Source organism: Bremia lactucae, linkage group LG1, assembly GCF_004359215.1.
Source record: "Bremia lactucae strain SF5 linkage group LG1, whole genome shotgun sequence".
NCBI lineage: Eukaryota > Oomycota > Peronosporomycetes > Peronosporales > Peronosporaceae > Bremia > Bremia lactucae.
The window spans coordinates 15,191,779-15,206,927 of record NC_090610.1 but is presented as its reverse complement, the minus strand read 5'-3'; the positions used below and the strand labels follow the sequence as shown (position 1 = coordinate 15,206,927).

At 47.2% G+C, this 15,149-nt stretch overlaps 1 protein-coding gene across 1 annotated transcript; it reads right to left on the bottom strand.

The window, feature by feature from the left end:
* Positions 1-8,624: 8,624 nt before the first annotated feature.
* Positions 8,625-11,825, bottom strand: CCR75_005690 (uncharacterized protein; the record flags this gene model as incomplete). Its single annotated transcript, XM_067963766.1, has 1 exon — positions 8,625-11,825. The coding sequence occupies one exon, from the start codon at positions 11,823-11,825 to the stop codon at positions 8,625-8,627; it is 3,201 nt and encodes a 1,066-aa protein (XP_067815045.1).
* Positions 11,826-15,149: the final 3,324 nt, after the last annotated feature.

Below are 15,149 nucleotides of genomic sequence, written 5' to 3'. Positions count from 1 at the left end.
GGTAGCAAGCTCCACATGTCGACCGCAGATCATCCCCAGACCGATGGCCAAACAGAACGTGCCAATCGGGTCGTGGCGGATGTCTTACGCACTATAGCAACTCCCAAAGAGTGGAGCAAGCAATTGCCCTTTGTGGAGTTCGCTATAAATAACAGTGTCCACGCCAGTACGGGTGAGACACCGTTTTATATTAACGGACTGCGCCATCCTCGGACGCCAGTCTCGTTTGTGCGCAGCCCGAGTCTTAGTGGGGGAGGGCCCCTCACTATGCTCGGTGCGAAAGAGGGACATAGTTTCGTCAATATGACGATGACCCATGAGGGTATCATCTCAAAGACAGAAACTTGCCCTAGTGACCCTGCCAGTTTAGCAGTGGTCAATAAAACTACGCCTTATGACCGACCTCTTGGCGGTATCATAGGCGAGTTTGATGCTAAAAGCGTGAGCGAGGCTCAACGCTTTGTGGATGAGCGATTAGCCATCACACGTAAAGTCCGTGACGCAATGGCAAGCGCACAGGACAAGCAAAAAGAATATGCGGACCGAAATGGTCGCAAAAACAATGAACGCTTTAGAGTGGGTGAAAAAGTACTATTAAGTACTGCTACCCTACCTAAAAATGCAATTTCTGTACTACCTGGAGGTACTACGAAGTTGTTGCCGCGTTTCGTTGGGCCCTTTACGGTGGTTGAAGAGGTTGAAGACCTAAATTATAGGCTCACCCTTCCCCCGTATATGAAGACGCACACCGTATTTTACATGGGTCGTCTGAAACGGTATGTAGACCCAAATGAGGTCACATATCCCCATCTGGCTAAGGAGACCGATGGTGACACCGACTTTGAGTCGAGCGTCGTTCGGGTGAGAAGAACGGTGAAGGCAAAAAGCTATCAGACCGATTCCTCCCTTTCACGAACAGGACTCGGAGAGCGAGGGACATCACGCGAGTAACGCGGATCCCTCAGCATAATCCGTTCGAAAAGGTCCAAGCGAGTCTTCAGGCGTTCATAACCCTGACGAGCCTTCGCTCGGACATCAACGAGATCCGAGGTCAGTCGTGAAACTTGACTCTCGAGATCCGCAATACGTCGTTCAGCAGCGCTAGACGCCTGTAACTGAACGGAGGGAGATAAGACAGCCGCGAATAGTTGGGTGAGATCGCCCATCCTATCGGGCACGGCCTGCACTAATGGATGCGGGCGGGAATCAACGCTTCCTTGTTGGAAGGTTGCTTGCCCACCGCTCCGCGAGGCACGAGTATCAGATCCTCGTCCAATGGAAAGGTTACCCGAAGAGTTTTGACTCTTGGGAACCGATCGATACCCTACGTATTGATGTGCCCGGCTTGGTGGCTGCCTATGAAAAGGAGCACCAGCTGAGGCCTCTTCGCTAGTCACAAATGGACTAGCAGAAGTAGCGTTGTGAGAAGAAACAGGGGGTACAGTACCGCCAATGATTTCTTTCACACGCAAACGGGCGAAATTAATTCTCTGCGACCGCTGTTTCATCGCATCGGAATACGGAATAATGCGGTGCAGGAATTTCGCCTCGTATGGTCTGGCGTTTCATTCGAACGCAACACGTTCGAGATCGGGAAAATACGCCCAAGCGATTTTCCCTGAGCCCTCCATGATTTAAAGAAGCCATAATAACTTTGTGCGTCTACATGAGCGCGCTCTAGGAGCGACGCTCTTGGCCCGTTTAAACGAGGCCATTTAAAAGGAGGGGGCATCTTTGGAATGCAACCCGTCACATAGCCACGTTCTAAACGACTGGCTTGTAACACCGACGGAGCACGTTCACGTGTCGTCGGGGGAGCTTTAGGCTCCGAATCCTCTATGTCAGAACCATTATGGATTATGGTCTGAGCATGAGGCGTTGTGGTTATACCCAACGGAGAAGCGGCTGCGCCTTTATGGGCAGCGCTCTCATTACCTGTCGCTGCGCTATCCAGCGCAGATGACGAGACAGCATTCGTAAATGTTGCTGTCTCCATGTTGTGAGCCATGAGAGAAGTTTAAACGGGCAATAATGTGCCATCATCCTTCCTCATGAGCTCGTTGTCCGCATCACTACTATGAGGTGACGGCAACGGTGTCGACTCATTCTAGTCGACAATGAGCAACGGATCAATCGCCACTTTAAAAGTGGGATGGATCCTTTAGCCCTGTTTAAGCGACAGCAGCAGTGGCTGTCGGCGTTCCGACTAAGGCATTAGACGCGGCCGGCGAATTAACGCGGCGCGTGAGCTTAGTTTGAGGTTGAGTGGGCGTCTTCGCAGACGACCCACCAACGTGGCCCCTTTAAGGTGGCATCTTTGGCGCCGTGTATGGAAACACAGGTCGCTAGAGTGATTGAGTGAACTAGCTGTGCGTAAAGCTGCTCGCAGTTCCTCGCTCCTCTCTGATGAATTTCAAGTGTAAATTCGTTCTTAAAGGGGGGATGGTGTAACGGGCTAAAGTTGCCCTAATGTTACACAGTCCCCGTTAGTAAACTTGGTATACTTAAGGGGATGGTCAATTACTAAATAATAGTAATTAGACCAAGCACTCGGGTTTCGTTCACATTTGTGACCAACCCTTGTGTATGTGATGCATATAGGTGCATTCACATTATGAGGGATGACGCCTAGCGTTATCCGTGATGACGGCTAGCGTCATCCATTACGCGAGGTATCTTGAAAGATACGCTCGCAATACATATTAAGTGTTATCTAAAGAGATGACATTTTGATTGGTAAAAATAGGTATTTATATCTCTACGGAATAGGCATAAAGCTCGAAAGAGCACCAATTCCGACCTACACCAGAAATCTTGTACGGTGCGGAAAACGCCGATACCCAGTAGGTGCGAGGTGCCCTACTGGGGAAAACCTAGACTCTGTTGAACCTTTAAAGTTGAGAGTAAACAGGACCTAGCCTCAATTGGCTCGGTGCATAATGGCACGGGGCGTGAGTACAAGCCTGGCTTGTTAGTCCCTCAAGTGAATATGAAGGATAAGCCATGGTCAACATTAATTTTGCTATGGGACGTCTTTTCTTTGAGATAAATCAACAATTCGTTGAGGCGCTAAAAGCGCATGAAAGTGATACAATCACTGTTTGCTTAGCGACTGGGACTCATGTCACTGTTCCCAAAGTTCCGTTGAACTTAGCTATGAAGTTTCTGGACTTTCACAGTGTGGAACGCTGTCTCGTCCTTCAAGACATAATCTCATTTTTTGGTATGTCCTGGCTTGAACGCCATGAGCCATCGATCAATTAGAGGTATAGGATCTTAGGTGCAACTCGCAATATTCCTAGCAAAGTTTTTGAGAGTCATGAACCCACCTTTTCTAGGCAGCAAAAGCGCTATTGGCGCGAATCACTGACTAATATGTCAGTGTTTTAGATATTGGAATGTCTTAGTTAATAAAATTCAATATTGAAAACAATAATTCTGAGCCCGACTCAGAAAAAAGGGGTTCAACGGCACGTACTCCGTCGAGTGACACTCGTTGAAATAACGATTCACTGAATGCTGAAAGCATTGTAGGCCCAAGGCCAAGTCATCAAGGAGGTAATATTCCTGAGATACGTAAGTAGCACGTCTAAGTCTACCGAGTGTAGTCAGCCGAGGTGGCACCATACTGAGTGTCAGTAATTACACAATTGGCGGTTCGCCAGGGCATTTCGGGTCAAACCATTCTAATGCACGTATGGTGACTAGTAAACGGTCCCTGAACAAGAAAATTGAGCTACCTAACTCCTTGTCGGATGTCGAATTAGACACCAGCTCTGGTATATAACCTACAGGCTGAAAAAATTGGTGACGAGAATGTCCCGGTCTCGAAGATGCGTATTGTCTCTACCTCGAGACAGGGGAGACGCGAAGCGTCTGTACCCTCGCAAAGTGATACGAGCTAGTAATTGCATACGCTTGTAAATGGTGTGAGCGGTAGCATCGAGGGAGAAGTGCAATTCCCTCGTCACATTTACTTCTAGCGCTAGACAAAATGTCTTTTGATCAGATGGTGGTCATTCGACCAACGAATGAGCTTAACTCATCGTCACTGCTGGACGAAGCTTTTCTGGATGACTCAAAGCTGCATTTACTGCGCGGAGTGGGTCATCGATCCTTAAAGATCCTACGGATCCATTTTATTTTTTGATTAAGGAATTCCAAGATGTGGTATGTACCAATCCACCGTCTGTTATACCTCCGGATAGAGGTGTCCGTCATAAAATTGACTTGGTTCCTGGACCAAACACTGGGTTACACGACGGTGGCCTTTACCAAAGGAGCAGTGTGACGTCATTGACGATTTCTTCCATACTAAGCACGAGGCTGGAATGGTACGAGAGAGAAAATCTCCCCATTCGACACCGACATTTTGTGTCAAAAAGCTAAGTGGTAAATGTTCTTATAATATGCTTAATGCTGCCACTATACCAGCACAAACCCCCGTTCCTAAAGGAATGTTCTTCAGAACAATATGGTGGGATCTGCAATGTACAGTGCACTTGACTTAATCGATAATTACTATCCACTGCTCATGCGAGCTGGCGATATCCCGCTTACAGCGGTTAGCACCCCAAGTGGTGCGTTATGGGAGTGGTTAACTATGCCACAAGGGCTTTTCAACGCCCCGGCAACATTTGATCGCCCTCATCGAGGTTATGCACAGACTTATTTTGATGACATTTTTGTCCATAGTCTTGCGTAGCAGGTCGGTCAGATGTAAAAAAAACAGAAAAAGCATTTGCGAGCAGTGCTCGAGTGTATGCGCACAAATAAATTGTATGCTAATGTATCGAAATGCATTTTTGGCGCAGAAGAAATTCCTTTCCTAGGGTGCTTCATTGGAAAGCGAGGCCTTAGAGCGGATCCCGCTAACGTAAAAGCCATAGTAGATCAAGCGGTTCCTAAGAATCAAAAGGAATTGCGTAAGTGGTTGGGTCTCGCCAATTATTTACACAAGTATGCAAAAATTACGCCGATATGGCTAGGCCATTATCTTATCTCCTTGAATAGGATACAGAATGGTGCTGGACTAGCACAGAGCATAATGCTTTTTGAGCAGTTAAGGATAGTCTTATCCATGCCCCGATTCTGGCACTACCAAACCCAAATTGGCCTTTTAGTGTCGTCTGTGACGCATCAGAATTTGCCATTGGCAGTGCTCTGTTACAAATAGATGATCATGCATGAACGTGTAATTGCGTTCGAGTCCAGACAGCTCAAAGCTGCGGAAAAGAACTACCCAGTTCATGACGAAAAGTTTCTTGCTGTGAAGTATGCTCTCGTCAAATTCATTACGCACGGCGACTAAGTCGCCCCATCTCTCACAGAGAATGGCCCGATGGCTATCCTTTTTCGCGGAATACAACTTCGAGGGGAGTGTAAACCCGGCAAGCAAAATGCTTTGGCCGATGCGTTATCACGCAGGCCGGATTATGAGCTTTCTCATTTAACGACTATCTTGTCGCCTATTCCTGAATAAATTCGTTCGGCTTACGCCAAGGATGTCTTAAGACATGTAAGGGATACGATGGCTGAAAGCCAAGACAAACAAAAAGAACAAGCAGATGCCAAAGGCAGAAGCTGTATTAATTCTTATATGGTCGAACCGAGTTTTACTAAACGCTAAAAATCTACTTACCAACTTAGGTCTTCAAGATCGAATTGCGCCCACGCTTTATTTGACCATTTACGGTCATGGCCAAGAAGGGCCTAGCTCAAACGCTAAACCTTCCTAGTAAGCCGCGTACACACCCAGTGTTCTACGTTGGCTTGCTTAAGCCATATCGGGACCCTTCCCACGTGGACTGGAAAGCGCTTGCGCCGAGACAGGCGGTCGTGCCGCAGATTGCTGCGTCCTCACCAGGATATCCAGCTGGCCCTCCAAACGAGGTTGCTGACGCTCCAGCGTCGAAAACCGGTCCCAAACCGCCTCAAAATAGCTCTCAACCCGAGCAAGGACCTCACGAAGAAGTTGCACCTCGTGCCGTAGAGCATCAAATACTTCCGCCGAAATGTCGGCCCCCTCCCGCGCTGCTTGATACGCATGGGAACCTTCAGTTTCATGTGGAGAAACTGTTAAAGCGACGTCGTCGTAAGGGTCAATACCAGTGACTGGTAAAGCGGCTAGATTACCCCTCTTCTAAAACTCTTGGAAGTTTGAGGTACCTCTTCGGCAAGATTGCTCGTACGCCGTTGACGATTCTGAGCGCCAAGCTCAGGGTCAACTCGCATCAAGCGACTCTTGCCACCACTAGACGTGGGATTAGATGTTTCTATAGCCTCAGTGCGGCTTCGATTCATGGTTGCACGGTCAATCGAAGCACGGAAATATTGGCTAGACCTTTCTTCCTTTTATGGAATAAATGCCGAACGTAACTGGCGTCTAAAATTAAGCTTAGCGAAATCGAAGTGAAGCTTCCGTTCCAAACAAATATCACCTCTATCCGCAGACTCTCTGATATTTTAAATATTACGAAGTTGGCGGGCCCGGTGCACCCAGTTCTCAAAAATGAGACTTCGTTTTCACTCCTTGTTTCGTTTTGGAATCTAATGACCGGAATTTCCCTCATGGAGGTCACCGAAGCCCCACGGGCTTGATCACGTAAACGCGTCAGATACTGGCTTCGCGTCATTACCTTTGGCGCAAGGTATTGCTCATGAAGAGCGTCGCGGGCAGCGATCTCCTCCGGCGTCTACGCCGTGGGACCAGAGATCCAGGTGCCCAAGCTGTGACCCGCTATCTCTTTGAGACGCTCGTCCGCACTAAGCGGAGTGAATCTATATTTACTAGCTTTCGCTATCTCGGCAGCTCGACGACGAGCTCTTTCCTCTATGAGGATTATCCGCTCTTGCTCTTCATCGAGCGGATTCGTAATGATGTTGGACTCAGGGTCCCGTGTCCTGCTCAATGCAGTTAAGACATCAGTGGCACCACGTTCTGAAAAGGATTCGAGGGCCCGCCGACGTTCATCCGGAGGAGAAGGCGTGAGAGAACGACGCTCTTTCTCCTCCTCCTCTGATGGAGAGTGACTTACAAAGTCCCCTATTCCCTAATCGTCGAGGAAGGTGCGAAGAGTCTGTGACTCACGCTTGATTGTCATGAGACAAAGGAATAAAAAACACAACCGAACGGTTAGCTGTTAAGGTTCCAGCTTCAAAGAGGAAATGAAGCGAATGCTGTCACTCGATGTCAACAGTCTGATGAGGAGGGTGAAATGGGGCACACATCGGTTGGAGACCGTTGTTGTGGTACATTTACTTTATGGGTTAAATACCCTTTTATCAAATTTTAAAATAGTTAGTTACTTAAATCCCATTTATTATGGGAAACAAATGTGGTCGCCGCTAGATAGAAATCTGGCGGTCAAAATTTATTTTTTTATTAGCTAGGGTAAGGTTTTTAAATGTAAATAGTTAAATAAAGTGCAGTTCCCCTTTTGATCTTAAAGCGTTAAGTGCTTTTCTAAGGCTTGCGCATTGATCTGTAAGAGGTAGAAGCCTTTCTAAAGTATGTACTCTTGGGCGCTAGTTGTTACTTGGTTCTACGAATCCCTTATCCCTTGAACTAGGATTCCTTAAGCTTTAATAGCTTTGCGACTCCCTGAGTTGTTAAACCCATTAGTTTAATAGAACTTAGTGACTCGCTGAGTCTGAAAATCTTCCTCTGACTTTAGGAGCGAGGTAGCTCCGCTACATAACAGCTCAAAGAGTCGTACAAGCTTGTAGAGCTTAATCAATCATAGTTCAAGGGACTCAAAGGTCGTAGAACCAAGTGGCAACTAGTGCCTACCTTAGGAATGCTTTGTACTATCACAGATCACTGCGCAAGCCTGATTAAAGCCGCAACTGAACTTTATTTAAAATTCAAATTAAACAAAAACTCACCTAATTTACTTTTAAAAATAGATTTCTGCTACCAGATCTCTGTCTGGTGGGTTTAAATAATATGACCTATTTTAAATAGAAAAGGGGTATCTTACTCATAACGTGAGTTGTACCACATAAATGCTTCACCAACCGAAGTGTACCCCATTACAGATTGGGTCAAACTCCAGCTTGATGTCCATACGACTCGTGGAGGTTGGGGGCAGACCACTGCTACTGAATTTGGCGGCACACCGCACTGGCACGTTAGGAGCGTAGAATACAAGCTATACTTGTAACACATTTTGAATGTATAATTACCGATCGAACACAAGATCAAAAATATTTGTTTTATCTTTTTTCGCATCTAAAAGTATTATTATTGTCAAGATGATTTTAAGGATAATTTTAGTGTAACATGTTCGCACACACAAAAGTAATTTAAAGAATTATGCTCTTCAATTCAAACTGTAAAAGCCAGCTGCCATCGATCAGTAAGACAAATTCTTAATAAGCTCGAATGCATTACGGCAATAATATATTGTCGGAGAAAGATAAGCGACGTATCAATATTCTCAGAAAAATCAGCTGAATTTCGCAGCAAACAATTATACTAGCAAGGCATTTAAGAAATATATTTGAGTTTAATGTAACACTTTTCGAAAGAATAGTGGTATACTACAGTAGCACTAAGCAGAACTCCTGTTAGTATAAAGTAGTAACAAGAATTACAATGTTGTGAGCATATCGATACTTATCTAACACTCCTTAATGAGAGCCTTCGACTGCAGTCCCTTACGAAAGGCCTTGATGACGCGAATCTGGGCACGAATGCGAGCAAAGCTTCGCACCCATAGCTCCTGGCCATTATTGCTACTGGTTCTGCGCGCTTCGTCCGTGTCAACCTCGCGGCAAATGCCCATCCAGCTCGCGATTTTCGTCATGGAAATGGAACGTAGTAACAGACCAAGTGGCATCGATACAAAGCCCAAGGCGATGCAAGCGAACCACTGGCTTGCACTAAGAGGTTTGCATTTAAACCAGTCTCCAGTGTGCTGCACCATGGCGTACTGCAAAGCAACCTGCAGCACGCACACGTACAAGAATACGCGGTTTTTCGTAATCCCCGAGAAAATATTGATTTCATCGTGGATTTTGCGACAATTTAGCTCGTTAAAGAGCTGCGCCCACACAAACGTGTTGAAAACAATGGTCATGTGAATAGTTGGGTCATCTTTCGTCTCCTCTGGAAGGTCTGGACGACGGCCGGAAGGAATCTCAAACCACTTTTCACCCGCGAAAACAATCGCTAGCAAAACAACCAGCTGGTATATGGATTGGCCGATAATGTGTTTGGCCATCTTCTTCGAGATTAGCGGCTCCGTTTTCGGGTACGGCTTGCGCTCAAGAAGAGCGGGTGTAGGCTCCTCTGTAGCAAGGGCCAGTGAAGCAAACGAATCCATGATCAAATTGACCCAAAGCATCTGGACTGCTGAGAGTGGGGATTGCTCAAGTATGACGGCCCCAATGAAAGCCAGCGAAATAGCAACCACATTGACGGTCAATTGGAACTGCAAGAACTTGGCGATCGAGTCGTACACGTTACGTCCCCACTTAATAGCATTCACAATCGAATTAAAGTTGTCATCCATCAAAATAATATCAGAGGCATCTTTAGCCACGGCAGTGCCACTGATACCCATTGCAAAACCCACATTCGCCTTCTTAAGAGCAGGCGCATCGTTCGTACCATCACCAGTGACCGCAACAACTTGAGGACCATGTGGAGCAACATTGCTTTGCATCAGACCAGAGACCAGCGTGTACTTGTCTTTTGGCGATGAACGAGCAAGAACTCGAAGCAAGGGCCAGATTCTATCAAATTCTGACTGGATAATGTTACCATTCGAGTCCAGGACGCGGCTGCGAAAGGTCTGGCCGTCCATAATCAAAGAGCCGTCACCAGGCTGCGTAATACCACACTTGCTAGCAATCGAACGCGCTGTGGTAATGTTGTCTCCCGTCACCATACGTACCGTGATACCAGCGCGGTAGCACTGCTGGATGGCACCTGGTACTTCAGGACGAACAGGGTCCTCAATGCCCACGATAGCCACACACGTCAAATTCTTCTCAACATCTTCGTCCGACCAATCATTTGTTTCTTCAGCAGGCACGTCCAAGTCACGGTAAGCCAAACAAAGCGTTCGGTACGCTTGCGACGCGTACTTTTCAATCACATCAGCGCCAATCTTTGCCTTCTGAGCCTCGTCCAGCACGTCAATCGAGCCGTCCACACGCTGAGCGTCCTGACACAACCCAAGCACCACTTCTGTCGCTCCTTTCGTATACACACGGCACGTCGTTGCACTACGTCGCACGACCACCGACATGCGCTTCTTGGCACTGCTAAAAGTCAGCATGTGGATAACTTCATTGTTCATTCGAATGTCAGGGTACTCCACGCCACCATCACGAATGTATTGCAAAAGAGCGCACTCGGTCTTGTTGCCCGTGTGCTCTGGCTGGCCATTTTCCACTTTGGGAGGTAAAATCTCGGCTGTCGAATTCACTGCAATGCCCACACAGAGCGCTTCTCTCGTTGCGTCCGAGAGCGCACCCATACCATCGGCTGCAGACGAATATTCGTGTCCACCAATCCACAGCTGCATGACCGTCATCCGGTTGGTCGTTAACGTGCCCGTTTTGTCCGAGCAAATGGTCGTGGCACTGCCCATTGTTTCACAGGCATCGAGGTGACGCACCAAGTTATTGTCTACCAACATTTTCTTCACCGAGTAAGCAAGCGCAATTGTCACAGCAAGTGGCAATCCTTCTGGAATCGCAACTACGAGGACAGTAATAGCAATGATGAAGAAATTAAGGTAATCACTGATGTAGCCACTTTTCCATGGTTTGTTGTCCCTGCCAAACGTATCAATTGAAAACCGAATCGACATGATCACAAACACGAGCAACGCCACGAGCGTCCCAAGCTTTCCAATAAACACCGTCAAGTTGTAAAGCTTTCCTTCGAGAGGCGACTGGCTTTCTTCCTCGCCATCGTCCTCTTTCTTCGTACGGTCCTCCAGCACCGACACGTTCTTTGGAGTTTCAATTTCAATGTAAATCTGATCGTCCGGTGCTTCAAAGTTCTTAATTGATTTACTGTCGCTTCCTCCGGCAGCAGCTGCCCCTGGGCGATTGCCATTGATAAGGCTCTTGATAATACCAGCCTGCGAGTTTTCACCAACACACACGACAAGCATCTTTCCAACGCCTTCCATGACTTTGGTACCCGAAAGCAGAAAAGGATTCTCGGCAGTCTTGCTTAAGAGATCCGACTCGCCTGTCATTGCACTCTCGTCCATCTTAATCTCTTTCTCATCAAACACAATCCCATCCGCGGGGATTATGTCCCCAAGATCAACACGAACAATGTCGCCGACCACAAGACTCCACTTGCTCACTTCAGCTGGTTGGCCGTTGCGAATGACTTTAATTTTCTCGTCTTCTTTCACAGCATTCAAGGCACGAAATTGGGCTTCTTTCTGGTAGTCGTTCATGGCCGTTACGATCGTCACAACGACCACGGCGAGGATAATACAAGCACCTTCGACCCATCCCGTCTCCGGGTGGTCCCCTACGGTGGCCGATAGGATAATCGAGATGAAACCCGAGATGGTGAGCACAATTATCGTTATGTCCTGGAAGGCATCCCACATGAGCTCAAGAAAGTTCTTGGCCTTGGGAGGCGGGACGTAATTCTTGCCAAAGCACTCTTCTCGCTGGGCAAGGTCTGCAGCATTGTTCGAGTCGAGGCCTTCCCGCGGCGTCACGTTCAGTGCCGCGGCGATACCTTCGAGGCCGCCCAACCTGGCGAGCGCGCCGTGCTGCTTTTCATGCGGGGCCTCGATCAAGCGGATGAGGTCTCCCGTTACGAGTTTAAACGACGCCATGCGCAGTCTTCTGGATCGTTAGTGCGAAAGAGAAGGACTAAGCGCAGTTTCGAAAGGCACAAGGACGGTGGGACGAGCGACGGCAAGCTGTTGAGTGACTCCCGAGGAAAGTTGAATAATGACCTTAACTAGACCATGTAACCGGTTAAGTATTGGTGTGTGGCTCGTGTTTAAGGCCAGAGGCGCTCAAGACGGGCCAGGCGAGTTGGGGTTAAGGAAAGGTCCCGCACAAATCGCACGTGCAGCCATCGCTTCAGTGACGGGCCAGCAACAATGGGCTTTACGCATTTAAATGCGCGAGTACAGCACGCTGGATTTTCCTCACAAGGGTGGCGTTAATTCGAAAGATGGAACCCTCGTTTTCTACAAGGAGCTGGGCAATCCGTAGATTCGCTCTCGAGAGAAACCACGTCTTAGAGGAATCTTATCGATTGTAACGTCCCATCACCATAATCTGTTTTGCTTCGTGAATGTTCGGGCCGAGCATTAAAGAATGTATTTAAAGAGGTTATTCACTGACGGAAGTTTTTTTCCTCTACCAAGGTAACGCCACAAATTCCAGTTATGAATTTGCTTTCAGTTTTTAGGCTCAACTAATTGAAAGCGAAAGCTGTTCGCTGTGTGCCACGAGGCCACATGGCGTCGCATTCGAGGACATCGCGGCGAGAGAAAGTTAAAAGCCTGACGCTTGAACATCTAATACCTGATGCAAATGCCGTGACTCTGTACCGCCGCCTTGTGCGATAAAAAGGCAGCTCGCTTAGAGAGTAGGTGTCATCAACTTGGTTACGGGTATGTGTGGCTACACCGCCATTAATTCAATTAACGAATATTCGGTAACATGTAATGATCTAGTGCATTTGTAGCGGTCCGCTTTCGTTTTAAAACCATACTATCTGACCCTCAGTCAATTACACACATGCGCAACTTTTACCAGCATTTACGCGACTTTTGAGAAACGAACGAGTGTATGAACGCGATATGCAAGACGAGAGAGCTAAGTAATAGTTGCGATGCGGTATATACTGCAATACCGGTAGGAAGGTTGTTGGGGACATGAAAATCCAGCGAAGACGAGACGGGGATTGTCGCGTGTTTTTCCGACTCCACATTGATGAAATGAAAAGCTTGGGTACCAATTATTAAAGCATGTAACCGCTCTCGTATTGGTAAATTTCTCTATGCAGTCTGAATTTAGTAGTGAAAGCATTTACACTAGAACGCATGTATGAGTCCATAACATACTCACAAGTGGTCGAAGAGCTGCCGTCCTTCGAGGATGCGATACAGAATGCAGAAAGGCTTAGCATCAGCTTTTGAGCTCTAGTGATGAGACCAAGAGAAAGCGCCGTGTTTCTCGAGGTAAGCAAACACGTGGTAAGAAAAGGAATTGAAATTCTGAGACATCACTAAAAAGAATCGAGAGGCTGTATATACTGTGCCGACCAATTTCGTGGGCTTTTATTGGCGACAATTGTAATAAAGGTCTCGACATTTTAAGGTTCCGGAATAAAGGAAGCAACTTAATACGAAGTTAGGATCCACATAATGAGCTTTGCATGCGCCATATCCGGGCAACATTTACACTATTTGATCCCGTGATCCGTGTAAGGAAGCGTATGAAAAGGATGACTTGAGAATTTTAAAAGAAATCCGTACCAATATCAACAGCAAGTTAAATCTGTCTTTTGAAATTTATCATCGTTGTAGCAACTGGGCTACAAAAATATAACAGAATGACCATTTGAATTTCGTGATTAATTTTTGACACAATCAGATGAATTGTCTCATTTTGACACTAGAAAAGGTACCTTTAGGAGCAAAACAATAAAAAAGTACAAAGTCATTATCCTTTATTAATTTTGACTTGATAGTTCCAATTTTACAAATTTGGTAATATTGAGGCAACACGACATTAGTTCCGTTGATTGGTTAATTTAAGTTTAAATCAACCCCGCCAATCGTTAGAAGACACGATTAGGCGGTGCACAGGAGGCGCTTTACAACCCTCCTGTGCACCGCCTAATCGTGTCTTCTAACGATTGGCGGGGTTGATTTAAACTTAAATTAACGATCCTGGTGATGACGCTAGCCGTCATCATGGATGACGGTGGGCGTCATCGCTCCTACTGAGAATGCACCCATGTGCATCACATACACAAGGGTTGGTCTCAAATGTGCACCACACCCGAGTGCTGGCTCTAATTACTATTATTTAGTAATCAACCATCCCCTTAAGTACATCAAGTGTGCATAACGGGGACTGTGTAACATTAGGGCAACTTTAGCCCGTTACACCATCCCCCCTTTAAGAACGAATTTACATTTTTAAATTCGTCCAAGAGGAGAGAGGAACTGCGAGCAGCTTTACGCACAGCTAGTTCACTCAATCACTCAAGCGCACGTGTTTCCATACACGGCGCCAAAGATGCCACCTAAAAGGGGCCACGTTGGTGGTCGTCTGCGAAGACGCCCATTCAACCTCACACTAAGCGCACGCGCCGCGTTAATTCGCCGGCCGCGTCTAATGCCTTAGTCGGAACGCAGACAGCCACTGCTGCTGTCGCGTAAACAGGGCTAAAGGATCCATCCCACTTTAACAGTGGGGATGTTGATCCGTCGCTCATTGTCGACTACAATAAGTCAACACCGTTGCCGTCACCTCATAGTAGTGATGCGGACAACGAGCTCATAAGGAAGGATGATGGCGCATTATTGCCCATTTAAACTTCTCTCGTGGCTCACAACATGGAGACACCAACATTTACGAATGCTGTCTCGTCGCCTGCGCTGGAAAGCGCAGTGGCAGGTAATGAGAGCGCTGCCCATAAAGGCGCAGCCGCTTCTCCGTTGGGTTTAACCACAACGCCTCATGCTCAGACCATAATCCATAATGGTTCTGACATAGAGGATTCGGAGCCTAAAGCTCCGCCGACGACACGTGAACGTGCTCAGTCGGTGTCACAAGCCAGTCGTTTAGAACGTGGCTATGTGACGGGTGGCATTCCAAAGATGCCCCCTCCATCTAAATGGCCTCGTTTAAACGGGCCAAGAGCGTCGCTCCTAGAGCGCGCTCTTGTAGACGCACATAATTATTATGGCGTCTTTCAATCATGGAGGGCTCAGGGAAAATCGCTTGGGCGTATTTTCCCGATCCCGGTCGTGTTGCGTTCAAATGAAACGCCCGACCAATACGAGGCGGAATTCCTGCGCCGCATTCATCCGCATTCCGATGCGATGAAACAGCGGTCGCAGCGAATTAATTTCGCCCGTTTGCGTGTGAAAGAAATCATGGGTGGTACTGTACCCCCTGTTTCTTCTCAC